Raw genomic sequence first — 21,500 nt, 5'->3', positions numbered from 1 at the left:
AGCCCCAAAGGAAAATTGCTTAGCACTGAATCTGGTAAATTTTATTCAAAATGGCACATCAATGGAAGGGATGTGAAACGAGAAACAGAGAAATGAGGACCTAACCAGTAAACAAGAAAACCATTCAACTGCAGTCATGAGGGAAAAGAAGATATTTTGAAACTTTGTAACTAAATTTAGTTCGAGATTTTTTTCATTTAAGCTTATGACAATCCAGAATACAATGACCTCGAAATACTCTTGGAACAAGAACAGTCCCTGTCTTGCTCAAATGTTGCCTTGCTACAGAAGTATTTTTAAACTTATAAAAGATCACTGAAGGAAAGAGTAGTCAGTTTGATCATTCTTTCAAACTGATAAAATCAGGGCTAAGATAATATCTTGACAGTCCTTGTGCAAGTTATGACGGGCAATAGTCCTTCAACATCTGAATATAATTTACAAATGATTTAGAAAGATTGCATTAGGTTAAACAAGAGTTTGGGTAAAACTAAAGGTGGAGTAGTGAAGTTCAGTACCATGGGATCTTTTTCATCCACCTGAGCAGTTTAATACCTAAATCAAAAAGCTGACTGTTCAGGTGGATGGAAAGGAGCCGATGGTAAGGAGCTCTCTTTGTGCCCTAGATAATAGGCTGGATTTGCTGGTATCCAACCATGTGTTTCTTGGCGGTGGGGCATGTGCTGGCGGCAGATTCTCTACTCGCGCCGCCTTTCAAAGGGATTTCCCATTGAGGCCACCCTACGTCGCTGGGAAACCCACAGGCGCGGGTTCGCTGCCGATGGTAAAAGAGAATCCCAACGGCCGGAGAATTTCTAACCAATAGTAATTAAAAACTAGCAAAAACATTGACGGGTTATTCATTTGTTTGTTACTTTAGGGACCTTGCTGTGTGCACACTGGTTGCGGCAACTGCATATTAAAAAAAAAGGGGATGCTTTTTTAAAATGTTCTGGGACATCCTGAAGAAATACAAGATGCTCTACAAATGCATTTTTCCTTTCAGAGACTATTCTGCTTTGATGAATATGTTGCAGGATAGGTGTGCCAAATATGCATGATCACCAATGATGAAAAAAGCCAGTAAGTGGATCGACCTCAACCAATAACTATTTTGTGACCTGTTCATATTGACAAAATGGGAGGAGCATCCAATGGATAAACAAATTTCTGGCATGATCATCCAAGAATTAGATAGTCACTGATACAATCCTGATAACCTTCAATTCTTCAGCAATTGCTCTCAGAGTTGATTTGCATCTAGTCAGCACACTAACACAGCATCAAAATCATACTTTTTCAAATGTGATGGACAGAATGACAGAGTGACCAACTCTTGCAAAGAAAATTAAGGAAAAGCCTGCCATATGGTGGTGGGGTGTAGGCCAGTGTCAGACCTGGAGGGGAAGGAGTGCAACAAGGGTTGGTGACTCAACATAATGGGCATTATTACTGGTTCACACAAATGTGGACCAGGCATAACAGCACCTAGGAGGGTTTCCTAGGCCATTGAAGACCACTGGATGGTCGGGACAGGGCAGAGTGGCACCCTGCCTCTCCTTCTGGCACCTGGGCACCGCCAGCCTGGCATACCGGCAGTGCCCCCTCATACAGTCAGGGTGCTGAGGTGGGTCTGCCAGGGATGGGGCATAGGGGGCCTTACCAGGTAGAGGGAGGTGATGAGGGGGGTTTCCAGGGTTCTCCCCAAGGTTGTGTGTGTGGGGGGGAGGGGCGGAAGAAGGAGAGATTGGGACAGCCTTCCAAAATGGCTATCCAATCTGCGAGGAGCCGTTCCTGCCGGTGACCTGAAGTTCACCAGTTGGAAATCCCTCTAAGTGCAACCTCGGCAGACAGAATCTCCCAGAGGCCAAAAGTCTGACAAAGTGTCGTTAAGTAATAGGCGCCGAGGAACACCCTGCTAAACGCACCAATCAACGGACTTTATTAAGTCAAGACTGCTGAATCGTACCCACAGAATGTAGAAAGACAAAAGAGAAACTCTTTCAGTGTGCTTTATAATAAAGCCCTTTGTCTTGTTGGGTAAAAGTTGTCACACATGGAAAACAGATCCAAATATTTTATAATCATGTGCAGACTTCATCATCAATGCTCCTTCATATTTTCAAATCAAATGCAATTCTGGCCATGAAAATTCCTCTATAACTAATGTGAAAGGAAACATATTTCCTGAAAATGTGAATGCAAGCTCAGGACACCACAAAGCAGAACAGTGAAGAATAATTTTCTGGAGTCAAATTCTGTGCAAAGTCTTCAATAAATTACATAATTAATCAGTCTCCTATTTATACAGCATATGGAATTACAGGAATTTAGCTTTTAAAAGCACAGTACTTCTTCACTTGTAAATTGTGGGCAAATTTACAGCCCTTCTCTCAAAGCTCTATTAGGGAATTTATTTTAAAAAATGGTGAACATTTGTTTAATGTCAAACTTTGATATTCACCAATTCACCATATTGATAATTAAGTCATTTCGAAGCACCTTTTAAATTCAGCAATGTTTCAGATACAATGGCCTTAATTCACTTCCCTCTTTCCTGTTTGGAGTATTTCACAAAAACAGATTTTACTGAAGATGCTTTCATCTAAAAATTAGAATTTTTATTGTTGTTTGACGATGAATACCATTTACACCCTTAATAAATCTCACCCATATTCTAATGCCCTCTTATATTACAGCCCTAACTTTGGTCACTATGCAGCCACAAATTGGCATGGCTCTGTCAGAGAAACCACGGTCCATTTTAGGAGGTAGTTTTCTTAAGGCTCCAACAGAGAAGTTGCGTCACTAGGTGCAATATAAAGGCCACAAACAGTTTCCACAGATTCTGTTGGCCATCATACTTTCTGGCTGTGAACAAATGTTACATTGCTTGTCTGTACAGGTCTACCCTAAAATCAGGAGAAATTTGAAGCCAGAGGAAACGCTGATTTTAAACCCAGCATTTGCTACCAATGCTTTAAAATGCACTTAGCAATGCAGGATGGGGACGATTCCAGAGCATCGGAAGTTCCATCACACTGTTGAACTGCCACCAAGTGGAAGGGGATACAACAATAAATTTACAGCAAAACCCCCCAAAGATGCAAAAACTGTAGAATAATGATAAAGGAGGACTTCACTTATCCCAATACAGACTGGGACAGCGTTAATGTAGTGCTAAGAGGGGAGGAATTCTCGAAATATGTCCGAAAACGTTCTTAAATTGTGTGTTTGTGAAAGGAAGCAGTGCTGGATCTAGCAAGTAAAATATGTTTCAGTAGGATAAAAATAAAATGCTGGATAAAAGTCAAGAGGTCTTGGCAGCATCTGGGGAGAGGAAAACAGAGGAGTTAACATTTAGAGTCCGATATAACTTCTTTGGGAATAGAAAAAGGAGATCTTATGAGGATATGGCTGAGGTATTAAATTAGATCTTTGCATGTTTCCACCAGAAAAGAGGAGGCTGCCAATGCAGCAATAAAAGGGGCTGGTTTAGTTCACTCGGCTAAATCGCTGGCTTTTAAAGCAGACCAAGCAGGCCAGCAGCACGGTTCGATTCCAGTACCAGCCTCCCCGGACAGGCGCCGGAATGTGGCGACTAGGGGCATTTCACAGTAACTTCATTGAAGCCTACTCGTGACAATAAGCGATTTTCATTTCAAGAGGTGTTAGTATTGATACAGGGTAAGATGAAAATAGATGAGCACTTGAAACGCCATAGTATGCAAGACTACGGTCTGAGTGCTGGAAAATGGGAGTAGGATAGATGCTCGATGGCCAATGCCATTTTACTACTGAAAAAAAGAGACACGTCTTGAACTCATCAGGACATTTCGCATGACTACCAATATAAGTGGAAAATAACAATTTATACTGTTATGAGAAGAGAGAGTGCTGATTGGTTGGCGAGTGGACTCTGATTGGTAGAAGCATTGCTATGGAAGCTGTTACGGCAATGCTGCTACCAATCAGAGTCCAGTCTCCAACCAATTAGCACACTCTTCTCATACAGTATAACTTGTCATTTTCCCCATACATTGGTATTCTTGAAGTTCAATGTGTTTCATTTTTCAGCAATATTTAAGTTCTGTACTACCAAACATATTTATTGTCAAGCTTGGCTGACAAACTTAATAATTCTGTTGTGATTTATGTTTAATGAAAAACAGGCTTGGACTCAAAACAGGGATCTCTAGCTGCAATTAAAAAAGGCTCACAGCCAGACCAATCACACCAGTAGGAACAGCAATTTGAAGACAAAATAAAATGTAAATTGCATCCAAGTGTGTGCTAATATGCTACCAGATCACATTCTCCCCGTGTCTGGGTGCATCTCACCCCCACAACCCAAAAATATGTCTAGGGTTGGTGATTGGCCACATTAAATTGTCCCTTAATTGGAAAAAAGGAATTGGGTACTCTAAATTTATCAAAAAAAATGTTACCAAAGATTTCAAAACAGCATTTTGTTAACAGAACAAAAATCTCATTTTCCATTGTGGCTGTTCTACTCTTCATAAAAAAACTAATTTCACAAAGGAGCCTTGCATACACGTACCAGACATTTAATGAGCTAACTAAAGTTGTACAATTCTGGTTGCTCATAGAATTCCTACAAGCAGAAGGAGGCCATTTGGCCCATCAAGTCTGCACCAATCCTTGGAAAGAGCAACCCTACCTAGGACCATGCCTCCACCCTATCCACGTATCCCAGTAACCCCACGCAACCTTTTAGATACGAAGGGGCAATTAGCATGGCCAATCCACCTAACCTGCACATATATGGACTCATGTACTCATCTAAGGCAGACAATTCCTTGGTGTTAAACGCTGAAGTAATTTGTCCATTGAAGTATAGCAGCTAATCCACTGCCTGATAGAATTCAATATTTTGCATTTCTAATTCTTTTGCTCTTTTACTGCCTGACACTTGCACACTGCCATGTTCATCCACAATGCCCATATCAACTGATGGGTTTAATATCAATTCAATATGTGAATGCATATTAACGATGACAATAAATTTATATTTGATCTTTGCACATCATGTCAACCCAAAACTGAATGTAATATTCCCACCAGATTTAAGCACCCAGGGCGGGATTCTCCCGGAACCGGTGGGGCGGGGTGTCCCGGCGGGACAGAGTGGCGTGAACCACTTCGGCATCGCCCGCCCCAAAGCTGTGGAATCCACTGCATCTCCAGGGGCTAGGCCAGCGCCGGAGTGGTTTGCGCCCTGCCAGCCGGCGTGGAAGGCCTTTGGCGCCACGCCAGGTGGGGCCGAAGGGACTCCGCCGGCCAGCGCAGGTCCGCACATGTACGGGAGCGTCAGTGGCTGCTGTTGTCATCCCCGCGCAAGCGCAGGGGAGGTTCACCTACGTGTCGGCCATCACGGAAGCTGACACGGCTGGCGTGCCCGCCGGTGGATCGGAGGGCCCCGATCGCGGGCCAGGCCACCGTGGGGGCACCCCCCGGGGCCAGATCGCCCCACGTCCCCCCAGGATCCCGGAGCCTCCCGCGCCGCCAGGTCCCGCCGGTAAGGGACCTAGTCTAATTTACGCCGGTGGGACTGGCAAAGAACCAGCGGGACTTCAGCCCATTGCGGGCCGGAGAATCGCCAGGGGTTGCCGCTGCAAGCGGCGGCCGACCGTCGTGGCGTAATTCCCACCACCGCCGAATCTTTGGTGCCGGAGAATTCGCCGGCCGGGGCCGGGGAGGGTAGGAGAATCCTGCCAGTTATTTTTTGAAAAGTTAGCAATTTTTCAGACTTTCTCCTTTGTCACATTCAGCTTTTACAGCAAAATCTAAGGATTTAGAAGACATCAGTAATGATAGATGGTGCAGAAGGATCAACAATGCAAGGCTTCAAACACTGCAAGGTTTAAAAAAAAACAGTTATGAAAATCCATGTTTCCAGACAGAGCTTGTTTGTACAAATAGCTTGGCATTTGCTTCAGAGAAAGGAATACACAGAAAGACACTGCAATTAGCTCTGACTAAGATCGCTATTCTCATCACAAATCTTTTTGAAATCAGAGACTACACTCTGTAGAGCTTTTAAATTGAAAACTCCTACAGATTCTCAGTTTACAAATGCCCTGGGCGGGATTCTCTAATCCTGCGGCAGAGTGTCCACGCCGTCGTAAGCGCCGCGCCAACCATGCCAGCGCCAATGGCGCCGATTATCACGTGCCGCCGTCGCAGGGGTGTGGTGCAATTCGTGCCGGTCACGGGGATTCCCCGGCCTGGCCCCGGGCTGAGAGAATCCCGCCCCCTATTTCACTGGATTGAATTCACCAATTCAGTACCCGAACAAATTATTTAGATGTGTCTCCCCTTTTACCCAATTTATAAAATAATGCTGTTGAAGGAGCGGCAGAAGTTGCAGATGGAGTTTGGTCTGATATCCACATGAAAGGTGGTGGGGCAGTTGTGGAAGGGGCGGTATACGAGTATGGTGAGAAGGCCAGTAAGATGCTGGTTTAGCACACTGGGCTAAATCGCTGGCTTTTAAAGCAGACCAAGGCAGGCCAGCAGCACGGTTCAATTCCCGTACCAGCCTCCCCGAACAGGTGCCGGAATGTGGTGACTAGGAGCTTTTCACAGTAACTTCATTGAAGCCTACTCGTGACAATAAGCGATTTTCATTTTTTTTTCAGATGCTAGCACACCAGCTAAGGAAAAGGGAGGTGACAAGGAAGATAGGAAGAGTGAAGGACAGAGGGGGGAAACACATTCTTGGACCCAGCAGGGTGAATGGGGTGTTCAAGGAGTTTTACAGTCTGCTGTATGAGTCGGAGTCACCAGCTGGGATGGAGGGGATGAGGGTTCGATTTCATTGATCCTGAAGCGGATTGTATGAGCAATGTGGGTCATACAGACCAATCTCCCTTCTGAATGTCGATGCCAAATTGCTGGCCTTGAGGATAGAGGACTGTGATCCGGGGGTGATAGGGGAAGACCAGACAGGGTTTGTTAAAGGCAGGCAGTTAACGGCCAATGTAAGAAGCCTCCTGAATGTGATCATGATGCCCTCCGAGGGGAGGGTGGTGGTCACTATGGCCGCGGAGAAGGCCTTCGACCGGGTGGAATGGGATTATCTGTGGGAGGTCCTGGGACGGTTTAGGTTTGGGCAGGGCTTTATTGACTGGTCTCAGTTGCTACTTGGGTATTCAGGTGGCACGGGGTTAGGCGCAGCTACATAAACTAAATCTGGCCCGTTTAGTTGAACAAATGAAAGAGGACTTTCAGAGGTGGAACACGCTCACGTTGTCACTGGCGGGGAGGGTACTGACCCTAAAAATGACGGTCCTCCCGTGATTTTTGTTTCTTTTCCAGTGCCTCCCTATTTTTAACCAAAGGCCTTTTTTAAGCGGGTGAATAGAGTGACATCTGGGTTTGTGTGGGCGGGTAAAACCACGTGAGTAAAGAAAGTATTGTTGGACTGGAGGCGAGGGGGGTTGGCACTGTCGAACTTTAGGAACTACTACTGGGCGGCAAATATAGCCATGATTAGGAAGTGGGGGAGAGGTCAGTGTGGGAGCAGATGGAGGCGGCCTCATGTCAGGGCACAAGTTTGGGGGCATTAATAATGGCTCCTCTACTGTTTGCTCTGGCCATTGAGCCTTTGGCCATGGCATTAAGAGCCTCTGGGAACTGGAAAGGGCAGGGGCAGGGGGGTGGTGGAGCACAGGGTCTCACTCTACGCAGATGACCTGCTTTTGTACATTTTGGACCCATTGGAGGGGCTGGGGAAGTAATGCGAATCTTGGGTGAATTTAGCAGTTTTTCGGGGTATAAATTGAACATGGGGAAGAGCGAGATGTTTGTGATCCAGGCAAGAGGGCAGTAAAAGAGCCTGGGAGAGCTGCCGCTTAGAATGGTAGGGAAGGGCTTTCTATATCTGGGAATCCAGGTGGCCTGGAAATGGGAGGCACTGCACAAGTTAAACCTAACCCGGTTGGTAGATCAAATGGAAGAGGACTTTAAGAGATGGGAAATGCTCCCGTATCACTGGCGGGGAGATGGCGGTCCTCCCCACATTTCTATTTGTCTTTCAGTGCCTCCTCATCTTCAACCCTAAGGCCTTTTTCAAGCGGGTGAATAAGATTATTTCGGACTTTGTGTGGGCGAGTAAAACCCCGCGAGTAAAGAAAGTGTTGCTAGAGCGCAGTCGGGGGGAGGGTGGGTTGGCGCTGTCGAACTTCTGCAATTGCTACTGGGCGGCTAATGTAGCCATGATAAGGAAGTAGGTAGTGGGGGGGAGCAGATGGAGGCGGCGTCATGCAAGGACACCAGTCTGGGAGCATTGGTAATGGGACATCTGCCATTCTCACTGGCCCGATACTCCACAAGTCCGGATCTGGGGGCAATGGAGGAGATACAAGAGATTTGAGGGAGCATCGATTTGGACCCCAATTTATAACAACCACAGATTTCTACCGGGTAGGCTGGATGGCGGGTTCCGGAAGTGGCAGGGGGCAGGAATCAGAAGGATGGGGGATCTATTTATAGATGAGAGCGGATTATGGGCAGATGCCCTAAACAGGGTTAATACCTCCTCATCTGGCGCCAGGCTTAGCCTGATACAATTTAAGGTAGTCCACCGGACACACATGAGAGTGGCTAGGATGAGCAAGTTTTTTGGGGTAGAGGATAGGTGTGCGAGGTGCACGGGAAGCCCAGCAAATCATGTCGACATGTTTTGGGCATGCCCGAAGCTTGGAGGGTTTTGGCAGGATTTTGCTAAGGCAATGTCCACGGTACTAAAAACAAGGGTGGTGCCGAGTCCGGAGGTAGTGATCTTTGGAGTGTTGAAAGATCAGGGAGTTCAGGGGGTGAAAGAGACCGACGGTCTGGCCTTTGCCTCCCTGGTAGCCCGGAGATGGATCTTATTAATGTGGAGGGACTCGAAGCCCTCGAGTCCCTCGAGGGGATTGTTGTTGTTTGGTTGAGGTGCGTGAAGATTGGGCTGGGGGGGTGGGAGAAATGTTAATTTTGCCATGTGGATGTAATTGTTATTGTTTTTGTTAATGTTATAAAAATTTTCAAATACCTCAATAAAAATATTTTAAAATGATGGCTCCTCTACCGTTCTCGCCAACCCAGTACTCCACAGGCCCAGTGGTAGTGGCGACCAGGAGTGTCTGGGTGCAGTGACAGAAGCATATGGGAGAGGAGGGAGCATCGGTGCGGGCTCCAATTTTTGGTAATCACAGGTTTATCCCGGGGAGTATGGATGGGGGGGGTTTCTGAGGTGGCAGAGAGCAGGGATTGAGTGGCTGGGGGATCTATTTATTGATGGGAGCTTTCCCTGTTTGGAGGATGTTTGAACTGCCGGGAGGGAATGAGTTTCAGTATCTGCAGACAAGGGATTTTGTGCGAAGGCAGGTTTTGACCTGTGCGCTTCTACCGTCGATGGGGTACAGGATAAGGTAGTTTCTAGAACGGGGATGGGGGTGGTGAAGGTACCGGAAATCTACAAAGAACTTATGGAGTGGGCGGAAACCCAGATAGGCGAGATGAAACGTAAATGGGAAGATGAGCTGGGTAGGAGTTAGAGGCGGGTCTGTGGAAGGATGCTCTGAGCAGAGTCAACACGTCCTCATCATGTGCCAGGCTCAGCCTGGTATAATTCAAGGTGGTGCACCAGGCCCACATGATGATGACCCAGATGAGCAGGTTTTTTGGGGTGGAGGACAGGTGTGTGAGGTGTGCTGGAGGGCCCACAAATCATGTCCACATGTTTTGGCATGCCTGAAGCTCAGGGGATTGTGGCAGGGATTTTCGGATGTCATGTCCACAGTACTAAAAAAGAGGATGGCGCCAAGTCCAGCGGTGGCGATTTTTGGAGTGTAGGAAGACCTGGGAGTCCAGGGGGCAAGAGAGGTTGATGTTTTGGCCTTGCCTCCTTGGTAGCCCGGAGACGGATATTACTAGCATGGAGGGACTCGAAGTCCCAGAAATCAGGGGTGTGGGTGAGCAACATGGCTGGGTTTCTCAGACTTGAGAAAATTAAGTTCACCCTGAGAGGATCAACGTTAGGATTCGCTCGAAGGTGGCAGCCGTTTATCGACTTCTTCAGAGAAAACTAAACTGTTAGCAGATTCAATAACGGGGGGGGGAGGGGGGGGGGGAAGAGTTAGGGTGTGTTACGCACTGAATTGTGCTTACATTCGTATTTGTATCTTTTATTGTTATAAAAACATAAATGCTTTAATAAAATGTTTGTAAAAACAAAAAGAAATTATAAAATGCTCAAATCAGAGTAGGCCAATACTAAAAGATTAGCTGCACAAATGTTTTATACACAAATCATAGGAATGGCTGATTTGCAACAGATGCCTTTAGCTTTGGTTCATTGTAATAGCTTATCTTCTGATCCCAAGGTGAGCAGCATCCTATATGGGGGCTTGAATATTCTAAAACCCACAACGTTGTATATTCAAATTGGAAGACAGCTATTCCAATTTAGAAAATTAATTATTTTTACTGCACATTAATAAAGATCAAATGGGAACTTCTATAACTTATTTCCTGTGCCAAACAATAAATTCACATTTATTCCAACACTCAGGATCTCAGGTCAGCACAAGCGACAACCTAAACAAAATATTTATCTTCCCAAAAACCTATATACATGAGCCTGAAACGTATTTCAGGATAAATGTTTTTGCAAAGTAATGTACACACACCATGGAGTTCTTTAAACTTGTATCTAAATGAATACTTAAGACATGAAATGTCAGCAATTGTTGCCATTTTAATCCCATATCTTTGAATAAAAGTGTTTCTAATACTGCAATACCTTTTTCCTTGGGCTCAAATCAGTTGGTAGATCTTTTTCCTTTCTTCGTTTGAGCCCCAGACCATCGTCAGATTTCCGCCTGTTAGGATGATATTCCTCCATTTTGGGACGTCCAAGATCTTCAGATTTCCGTCTCCCTCCATCTTCACCTTCTTTAAACTCCTTTAAGAGAGACCCAGGAAGATTGGAGGCGAATTTAAACCCAGGGCCTCTCTTCTGTATGAAGATCGGAAATGGGAATAAACGCACATTACCACCCGCTATTGCAGAGAAGCTTGCGCTGCGCTGCCTGGTGTGGTATGTGGTCTACATGTATTTTACTTTAATCCATTTATCCTTTGTGTTTTGTTTTTAAGTACAAAGCTACATATGTAACAAAAGTCTCACATTTTCAAAACAATCACCATGGCTTAATCCATAATTTGTTCTTTTAAATGTTACATAATAATGATGTCCCATTTATTTCCTCAAAACTAATTTAAAAAGTGTTGCTATACAACTGTTCTTCAGAGTGTTGGTGCATTTACAGTACTCAACATTTTTTTGCAATGCCATACAAGCTTATCTATAAATATGCCAATGTAAACGTTAATTATATGCATTCAACATCGGTGCAGCTGAAGTCTGGTACAGGGATAACTTGAAATTTTCTCTTTCACCACAACTGTATAACATTTAATGTAGATCTCAAGACCCATGGTTTTTCTTGCTCTCAGCATCATGGCGAAAGAAACAGAGTTAACATTGAGTCCAAGTCAGGGATTTTGAAGAGTCACATGCGACTCCAAACTTTAAGTCTGATTCTCTCTCCCCGCACAGAGCTACTGGAAGTTGCAAAAGTTCTTCAGCCTTGACCACATCTTACAGTGAGACTTTAGCCTTTTGGAGTACTTGGAGACAAAGCCACCTCACCAGCACATCTTTGGGTTGTGCGGGTGAAACCCACGCAGACACGGGGAGAATGTGCAAACTGCACACCGACAGTGACCCAGGACCGGGATTCAAACCTGGGTCCTCAGCGCCGTAGTCCTATGCTAATCACTGCGTTGCATGCCGCCCTTAAAAGGAGCTTTTTGGTGTTTTTTTTTAATACATTTGCACTACGTAAATTTCTTTGCTTTTCTACAGCCATAAGACTGTCAAATTAAGAAAATATTTTGATTTGTCTCAGATCTATAAAATGGAGCGAGGGAACAAAATCTTGGTGGGGGGGGGGGGGGGGGGGGGGGAGAGATGAAAGATTCCCTCCATTACACAAGATAATGAGATTATACACAGGAGAAAATTAGAAACACGTGTATAAGATTTTGCAACAAGCAGGAGGACTTCTGATGGTGACGTGGGAGAAGGTCGCACATAAGCGACCTTCGACTAGCGGCTTTTCACAGTAACTTCATTTGAAGCCTACTTGTGACAATAAGCGATTTTCATTCATAAGGAGGCTCCCGCTATGGTCTTTTTTTTGGGACTTTTTAAACCCGGTTCTCTAGGATTTCCGGCCCATCGTATGGGATAAGGAATTTGTAACAAAAATCTGTTGAAATCTATGAAGAAGGTTCGTAGCAAGAAAATTACAGGGGGTAGTCCTTCGACAAAGCCGGAAAGCTTAGCAGGAGGGAAGGCGGTGGACGTGGCCTTGGGTGGGGCTGCTCATATGGGATTGGGCCGGAGATTGAGAAACAGTTTGTGAAGCATTTTGAGGTGCAGGGCCGGGTGATGATCAAAACCTTTCAGCGGTCAACTGAGGAGGCAGAAGCTGGAAAAAACCTCATAGGTGGTGAAGGAGAATGGAGAGGCACCGAATGGGGTGGAAACGGCCTTGTCGCGGCATGGGGATCAAATTGCCTCGTTGGAAGCTGCGATGTTGCTAGTGGAGAAAATGTACAAGACTCTTGAGGGCAAAGGTGGATAACTTGGAGAACAGGGCAAGGAGACAGAACTCGGAATCGTGGGCTTGCCAGAGGGGGTGGAGTGCCCTAAGCCGACTGAGCACCTTTCTCAGATGTTTGCCAAGCTTTTGGGGTGGGTTTTGTGAGGGCCACGAAGAATCCAGCACGAGTTTTCAGGATAAAAAGAAATAACATTTATTTACAATAACATATATATACAACAGCAGCAGCAACTTACTGCTCACTCCTCTCTCTCTCTGGTTCCAAACTGTCCAGCTCTATTTATGCAGGGAGTCTGCTAATGATTTCTCCGCCCCCCCCCCCCCCCCCCCCCCCCCCCCCCCCCCCCCCCCCCCCCTCATTGGGGAAGCTCATACCCCCACAGGATTGTGGGGTTGTCATTAGTCCCCAGCCAATGGTAAGCAGGCAGGTTATAACATCCCTCCTCCCCGAAGTCCAAGGAATCCACCGAAGACCCAGGCGAAGGAGGGTGTCGGACTCGTTTTGCCGCAGGCCGGACACCATTTGCACGAGGCGCTGGATCGGGCGGCGTGTAACGAGATGTAACGGCGCTTCCGTGATGAACGGTGTAATGGTTGTACATCCATGGCCCGTGGGCTCGAGGATTCCCCCTCCGAGGTGTCTTGTGTCTCCATCTCGGAGTCAGAGTCTGCTGCCTCCGTCATCTCGGTGTCTTTATCTCCACGCGGTTCTGTCTCGACCTGCGCAGGCTTTGAGTGAGGCACCAGAGGAAGATTGTGAGGAATACTTTCTATTGTGCCTGGTCTCTGCGGCTGTAGAAATGAGCTCCTGGGGCGGGGAATCTTTGGAAGGGATAGTCTTCTGGACCGAACATGGTCTACATGTTTGAGCTGGAGACGACCCTGGGCTTGCACCTGGTAAGAGATAGGGCCCGTTTGTCGAAAGATTACGCCAGGGACCCACTGGGCACCACCAGCAAAATTCCGAACGAACACTGGGTCACCGGGCGTAAACTGCCGAAACGGCCGATGCCGAGAAAAACCATGTCCCTGCCTTTCTTGTATGCGGCATACTTTTGCGTCAATGTCCGGGAAAACTATGCTAAGGCGGGTGCAAAGTCTCCGGCCCATTAGGAGTTCTGCGGGAGCTACCCCAGTCACTTCATGGGGGGTGGTCCTATATGTAAACAAAAAAATGAGCCAGTCTCGTGTCCATCTTTAGGCCTCGTTTGAATGTCTGCACTGCGCGCTCCGCCAACCCATTTGAAGCTGGGTGGTAAGGGGCAGTGCGGATATGGCGTCTGCCGTTCATCTTTATGAACATCGCAAACACCTCACTTGTGAACGGAGTGCCGTTGTCCGTGACCAGCATCTCGGGAATGCCATGCGTACTGAAAGACAAACGCATCTTCTCGATTGTTGCGCAGGACGTTGTGCCTACCATCTTATGCACCTCTAGCCATTTAGACTGGGCGTCGATTAATAGAAGGAACATGGATCCTTGAAAAGTTCCGGCGAAATCCGCATGCAAGCGCGCCCAAGGCCGCCCTGGCCATTCCCAGTGATGTAGGGGCACGGCCGGCGGAAGCTTCTGACGCTCCTGGCAAATGGAGCAGTTTTGGGCCACCTTCTCAATGTCGGTGTCGAGGCCTGGCCACCAGACATAACTCTGGGCCAACATTTTCATTTTGGTCTCACCTGGATGCCCATTGTGCAAGTCTGTCAGTATCAGCTCCTGTCCTTTTTCCGGGACAATCACACGCGTCCCCCACAAAAGGATGCCGTCTTCCACGCTGAATTCGGACAGCTTGGAGGAAAATGCCCACAACTCGCCTGGGAGCTGTCTATGCTGCCCACCATACAGGACTATGCGCCGAACCTTTGACAGGACTGGCTCCATCTGGGTCGACTCACGGATCTGTGATGCTGTGACAGGCAAGGTGTCCATAAAATATAGGGTTACAACCACCTCACCGGTCGTGGGGGTCGATATGGGGCCGGTCGATAAAGACAATCGGCTCAGTGCGTCGGCATTCCCTATCTGGGTTCCTGGTTTGTGCTCCAGAGAATACTCGTATGCAGCGAGCAAAAAAGCCCAGCGCTGGATCCGTGCGGAAGCAATGGGCGGTATTGGCTTATCCTCTCTGAAAAGTCCCAACAGAGGCTTATGATCAGTCATGATAGTGAAGTGGCGGCCATATATGTACTGGTGGAAACGTTTCACCACAAAGACCACTGCCAGGCCCTCCTTCTCGATCTGCGTGTACTTTTTTTCCGCTGCAGTCAATGTGCGGGAGGTGAAAGCTATCGGCCGCTCGGCCCCGTTCTCCAACTTGTGGGACAGGACGGCCCCAATACCATACGGGGATGCATCACATGTGACGAGCAAAGGCTTTCCAGGATAATAGTGGGTTAGTAACCCAGATGACGACAATTGTTGTTTAACACGCCGGAAAGAGGTTTCTTGCGGCTGACCCCAAACCCAGGTGTGATTCTTCTTTAGCAGAAGGTGCAACGGGGCCAGCGTAGTTGCCAGATTGGGGAGGAACTTCCCGTAATAGTTTACGAGGCCGAGAAACGAACGAAGATGCGAAGTGTCAGTCGGGGCGGGGGCCTGTTCAATCGCGCGCACCTTCTCTGTGATAGGGTGCAAACCTTCACGGTCCACCCGATAACCCAGGTAGACTACTTCCTTCGCCTGAAAGACGCACTTTGTGCGACGTAAACGGACTCCAGCCTCCGAAAACGTCTAAGGACAGCCTCCAAATTTTCCAAATGTTCCTGCTCCGACGTCCCTGTGATCAAAACGTCATCTAAGTAGACAGCAACACGCGGTAAACCTCTCAAAATGCCCTCCATAACGCGTTGAAAAATAGCGCAGGCAGAGGATACTCCAAAGGGCAAACGTGTATATTCATACAGGCCCCGGTGTGTATTAATCGTTACATATGGCCGGGAGGAAGGGTCCAGCTCCAACTGTAAGTAGGCGTGACTCATATCTAATTTTGTGAATGAGAGTCCGCCTGCAAGCTTCGTGTAGAGATCCTCTATGCGAAGCATTGGGTATCGGTCGAGTCGGGAAGCCGTATTCACTGTAAGGTTATAGTCGCCGCACAAGCGAACTGTGGCATCTGGCTTCATTACAGGTACAATTGGTGCTGCCCAGTCAGCAAAACGGACGGGCCTGATGATACCCAAAGTCTCCAAACGAGTGAGCTCCCCTTCTACCTTCTCGAACAAGGCGTAAGGCATCGGGCGCGCCTGGAAATAGCGCGGTGTGGCTCCTGGTTCGACTTGGATACGGGCTACAGCCCCTTTTATTTTCCCCAAACCGGGCTGGAATACATCTGGGTATCATCCTAGCACCTCAGTCAACCCACCAAAACTGTTTGGAGGATGTGCTGCCACTGCAACCGCAAATGGCGCAACCAATCCCGACCCAACAGGCTGGGCCCATGGCCGCGCACCACAATAAGTGGGAACCGCACCTCCTGGCGTCCATAAACAACAGGGGTCATCGTAGTTCCTGCAATGTCCAATGGTTCCCCCGTGTAGGTGGCCAACCTGGCCTGTGTGTCGGTTAATGTAAGGGTCTGTATACCCTGCTTGATGCGGTCGAATGTCCTCTGGGCGATCACGGAGACCGCTGCGCCAGTGTCCAACTCCATCTCAAGCGGGTGACCATTGACCCGTACTATCACTTTAATGGGGGCCACAAGGGGAGCTGCCACACAATGCAGCTGCAGGCAGTCATCCTCCATCTCCACGTCCTCGGGGTAGTCGCCGCAGGTTCATCCAAATGAAAGGTACGGCCCCTGGGCTGGCCCCAGTTTAAGTCAGAACAACGGCGCCTCTGGCGCCCCCAGGACCGGCGTCCACGACGGGGTCGGCGCCTACAAGTCTGACACTGACATGGCTCCTCATCCATTGGTTCTGGAGAAGGCTCCCTTCGGGGAGGAATGTCCGACGGCCACTGGCGTCGATCCGGACGTCACCTCGCCCAAGGTACCGCAGGGGTGCAGGGGGACGCTTTCGGACGGAAGGGGTTGCGCCCCAAGGCATGCACCTCCATTCCCTGTAGCTCCTGCACTCCTCTCGGGACAATACTATTTGAATGGCCTGTTGAAAAGTCAATGTTGGCTCGGCTAACAACTTTCTCTGGGTGGCCGCATTGTTAATATCGCAAACCAAACGGTCGCGTAACATTTCTGACAAGGTCTCACCATAGTCACAGTACTCCACAATCCTGCGTAGCCTGGATAGAAAGTCGGCAAGGGATTCTGCTGGGGTCCTCTCAGCGGTATTAAACCGGTAACGTTGGACTATCGTAGATGGGGTTGGGTTAAAATGTTGCCCCACTAAGTTCACAAGTTCATCAAATGTTTTGGTGTCCGGCGCAGCTGGGTACGCAAGGCTCCTAATCACCCCAAACGTATGGGGGCCGCAGGCGGTGAGCAATATGACCACCTGGGTCTCATTTTCGGTGTTGTTGTTTGCCCGGAAATACAACGCATCCTTTGTGCGTACTGGTTCCAGCTTTCCAGCACAGCATCAAAAACATCCAAACATCCATACAGAGGCATGGTGTAATAGAAAACAACTTCCAACCAGTATCCAATAAAAATCCAGGGAGGTGGCTTCAGCAGTGTAGACAGCTATTCACTTTAACCCTCGTCGCCAGTTTTGTGAGGGCCACGAAGAATCCAGCACGAGTTTTCAGGATACAAAGAAATAACATTTATTTACAATAACATATATATATATATATATATACACAACAGCAGGAGGAACTTCCCTTACTGCTCACTCCTCTCTCTCTCTCTCTGGTTCCAAACTGGCCAGCTCTATTTATGCAGGGAGTCTGCTAATGATTTTTCCACTCCCCTCATTGGGGAAGCTCATACTCCCACAGGATTGTGGGATTGTCATTAGTCCCCAGCCAATGGTAAGCAGGCAGGTTATAACAGTGGGGTTGGGCGATTGTCCCCTCCAGAGTTGCATCGGGCAAACCGAATACTTCGGCGATAGCCACGGGTGAATGAGCTGAAGTGGGTGGTGATTATTGGATGCCACAGCTTCCAGGAGAAGGAGCAGATTCTTCAATGTGCCAAAGTGAATCGGGACTCGAGGTGGGAAGGAAGCATCATCAAGATATACCAGGAGTGGTGAAGTGATGTTGACGAAGCGGCATGTGGCTTTTGATAAGGCAAAGTCAGTGCTATTCAGGAACGGGGTCCGGTTTGGAGATGTGCACTCGTCGAAGCGGAGAATGACTTTTCGATCGAAACATTATTTTTTGAATACGTTGCAGGAGGCGGAGTCTTTTGTCAAGGAGCATGAATTGGATTAAATGATTTGATTGGGACTTTAATGGGGACGGTGGGAGGGGTTGCAGTTTGTATCTGCTGTATGTTTGGGATGATTGTCAGGGGGGGGCAGTGGTCAGGGCAACGGAATATATGGTCCCCTGGGAAATAGTTTAAGTACTATAGGTTGTGGCTGCTCATCCGTAGCCGATATGGGCTGGGAGGCGGCTTTTTTCTTTGTTCTTGGATGGACTCACTTTGGAGCATCCGCGATGCTGAGGAGGTCGTGGATAGCACGTTCAGTGAGTTGGTCACACCGCAGAATAGGATTGGTGAGGGAGAAAGGGAATGGGTGACCAAAAGGCAGAGAAAGAGCAGGAAGGCAGTGCAGGTGTCCCCTGCGGTCATCTCCCTCCAAAACAGGTATACCGTTTTGGATACTGTTGGGGGAGATGACTCACCAGGGGAAGGCAGTAGTAGCCAGGCTCATGGCACCGTGGCTGGCTCTGCTGCACAGAAGGGCGGGAAAAAGACTGGCAGGGCTATAGTCATAGGGGATTCAATCATAAGGGGAGTAGACAGGCGTTTCTGTGGTCGAAAACGTGACCCCCGAAAGGTATGTTTTCTCCCGGGTGCACGGGTCAGGGATGTCTCAGATCGGCTGCAGGGCATACTGAAGGGGGAGGGTGAACAGCCAGTTGTCGTGGTGCATGTAATGAGCATACACCCTGGGTGAGGGGTTACCTTTGCCAGCTGTAAAGTTTCAGCTAGCGAACAGGAGTAGGGTGCTTCGGCATTTTGGACCTACTCGAGCAAGGTTCAGTGAGCCTAACTCATTTGTTTGGTGGGGGAAAGAGGAAGGAGTTGTTTTTTTGGAAAGCTTTTTTTCAGGCTTATGGGTGGGGTGGAGAGGTGGGGGTTCTGATTAGGACTTGCAAGTGTCCTAGGGTTGGTGGTTGTCTTGGGTGGGTCTTGGACCCAGACCGGCTGGCGGTGGCGAGCTTTGTCTTTAGGAGTTGGTCACAGTCAGTGGGGAGGGGTCTCGGGTTGGGGGATTTTTCCTCTTCAAGAGAAGGGAGTTGTATTTTGTTTGATGGTTGTTTGTTTTGTGTTTTATAAAATGAAAACTTTAATAAAAATATTTTTTAAAAGTATTTTGCAACAAGTAGAATTTATTTCTGTCATTTAGCTTCAAATAATTCCTCATCAGAAATTAACATGGTCCTCAAAATCATCTCAGTTGTGTATATTAGGTTTGGTATTTCTTTTTGATCGTGTATTTTTTTTCTAAAGAAATCAGTACTTACTTTGCCTGTTTTTCCTTCCTGATTACACTTTGGACATTCCCAGCAATTTGGTAACTCATCATTTATAAGTCCTTCAGACTCTTCCACCTGATAGTAAAAAAATGTATATTATATACACACACCTATTCAAGGGCAATTAGAGCTGGAGAATAAATGCTGACCTGGCCAGCAACGCCCACACTCCATGAACAAATAAATATAAAAAAGATGCACAGCAAATACCAAAGCAACTGCAGATCAAAAATGGCTAGGTAACTAGAACAGATGTCATCAATATCTGCTATGTGCAATTGTACACCAGGCAAATAACTAGTTATATTGGAGATTCTTTTCATAAAAGAACAGGTTGTGTTTTGAGTGAAAGGTTGAACAATACTCAGCTCAATTTCACAGTCCAAAGTTAACCTGCTGAAAAGTTTAACATTGCATGCTACGTTTGAATGTATGTATGCAGCCTGTTCAATTCCAAGCAACATGCAAAACTCTTGCTCACATGACCTTTCTTGACCAGCTGTAACATTCAGAATGTCACTTGGCAGATATTAAAATTAGTCCAAATTTTAACAAAGCATCAGTGAAACAATGTATGCAGTAATGGACTGCAAATTTATCTCAAGTGAAAAGAGTCAAATACAAACAAGTTCAGGGCAGGCTGACTTTCTACATCCTGGACTGCAGGCGATGGCAAAGTTCCAAGACTCTTGTTGATGTAGTGTCAGTGATGAAGGCAGATTTCCTCAGCATGTGCATGTAGTTTTAATAGGCTCTTCCGATCTCACTTCATGGCACATTTGACTGCCTTGGTAAACTCCTTCTGCTGTGTCCAAGTTGGCAACAGGAGTTTCTTTTCGGCATGTCTATTCTACAAGTTTAGTGGGTTTACAGAGAGTTTTTAACATGATTCAATGCGAGGGGATGTGAAAATGGTAAATGTATTTATAAATAAAAACCCACCAAGTTGAATACCAGAATAAGAAAACCTTCTCAAAATAAAAGCTAAACACATCCAGAAGGACCTCATTCCCAAAAGCACCATTTTAAATAGGCCTTCTGGGACAAACCATGGAAAGCATCAAGCATAAATTATACTTTCACAGCTTTTGAGCATTTAATTTAATGCTCATGTATCCACAGCAAATGTTGCCAAAGGATCTCAGTGCAGGAGTGAGTCCAAGAGTCTCAAAATCATTATGGATGGTACAGAGGGCCCATTTAGCCCATCAGTTCCTGCCAGCACTCAGCAGTGAAAATCAATTAGCTCCATTCTCCTGCTCTACCCCGTAGTCCTGCTAGCTTATTTCCTCAAGTGTCCATCCAATTTCCTTTTGAAATCATTCATTGTCCCCGCTTCTACCAGTCTGGTAGACAGCGAGTTCTCAGCCATTGCCACTCACTACATAAAAATGTTTTTCCTCACAGCCCTTCTGTATCTCTCGCCCAAAACCTTAAACCTGTGTTCCCTAGTGCTTGTACCACCACAGCTAATGGGAACAGCTTTTCTTGTTTTACCGTATCTAAGTCTCCACTCAACTTCCATTAGTCCAAGCAAAACAACCCCAGCTTCTTCAACCTAACCTTGTATCTAAAATCTCTAATGCCTGGAACCATTCTGGTAAATTTCCCTGCAGTTTTGCCTATGTCGCTGTCTCACTTATTTGGAGACCAAGAGAATCTCCCAGCAATGTGATAATCTTCTTTTTGCTTCTCAACTCCTACCAACTCTACTGACTCCCAGCATTTATGTGCCAGCACATTGACAGGCACCATTGTAAAATTTGCCCTTTAATTCTAACACTGCCCTCCAGAAATGAAACAACTACCACTTGCATAGTCTAAATTTAACTGCTTATTGGAAGCTGTGAATTGTCCGTCATCTGCTGCAAGAAACTCCAAGTATCAGCAATGATTGGTATTTAGCATCACTCCACTCTAGTCTCTGGTCCTGGGAAACCACTAAATTACATACAGAATAAATGTAAGCTATATGGGTAGCAGTCTCATTATAGAGTTATAGTCAGACTCTCTCAGAGGTTGAATGAAGCACTTGCAAGACATAAAACCTACCAATTTTAATTTCCATATTTTGTCAGGTATTCAAAATAATAATTACTTCATGACAGATTTCTATTATTTACTCATTGCAATGTTCCCTATTATGACAAATGATTACACCATCAACTTCTACTGGCATGCAATTAATAAACTGG

General features: G+C 46.8%; 1 protein-coding gene across 4 annotated transcripts in view; it reads right to left on the bottom strand.

Annotated features, from left to right (window-relative positions):
- LOC119974665 (lysine-specific demethylase 2B-like) overlaps positions 1 to 21,500 on the bottom strand; it is a 339,398-nt gene that overhangs the window by 155,701 nt on the left and 162,197 nt on the right. For 3 of the 4 annotated variants that reach the window (XM_038813740.1, XM_038813742.1, XM_038813743.1), the window contains exons 4-5: positions 19,294 to 19,380; positions 10,811 to 11,026 (exon numbers count right to left, since the gene is read on the bottom strand). In XM_038813740.1, the coding sequence (XP_038669668.1) occupies positions 10,811 to 11,026; positions 19,294 to 19,380 (303 nt within the window). The remainder of the gene's footprint in view (positions 1 to 10,810; positions 11,027 to 19,293; positions 19,381 to 21,500) is intronic. The other variant, XM_038813741.1, reaches the window with a different exon arrangement.

The sequence above is a fragment of the Scyliorhinus canicula genome, chromosome 12, assembly GCF_902713615.1.
Source record: "Scyliorhinus canicula chromosome 12, sScyCan1.1, whole genome shotgun sequence".
In the NCBI taxonomy this organism is placed as follows: domain Eukaryota; kingdom Metazoa; phylum Chordata; class Chondrichthyes; order Carcharhiniformes; family Scyliorhinidae; genus Scyliorhinus; species Scyliorhinus canicula.
The sequence above is the reverse complement of the archived record's forward strand: the minus strand, read 5'-3'. Positions and strand labels throughout refer to the sequence as shown.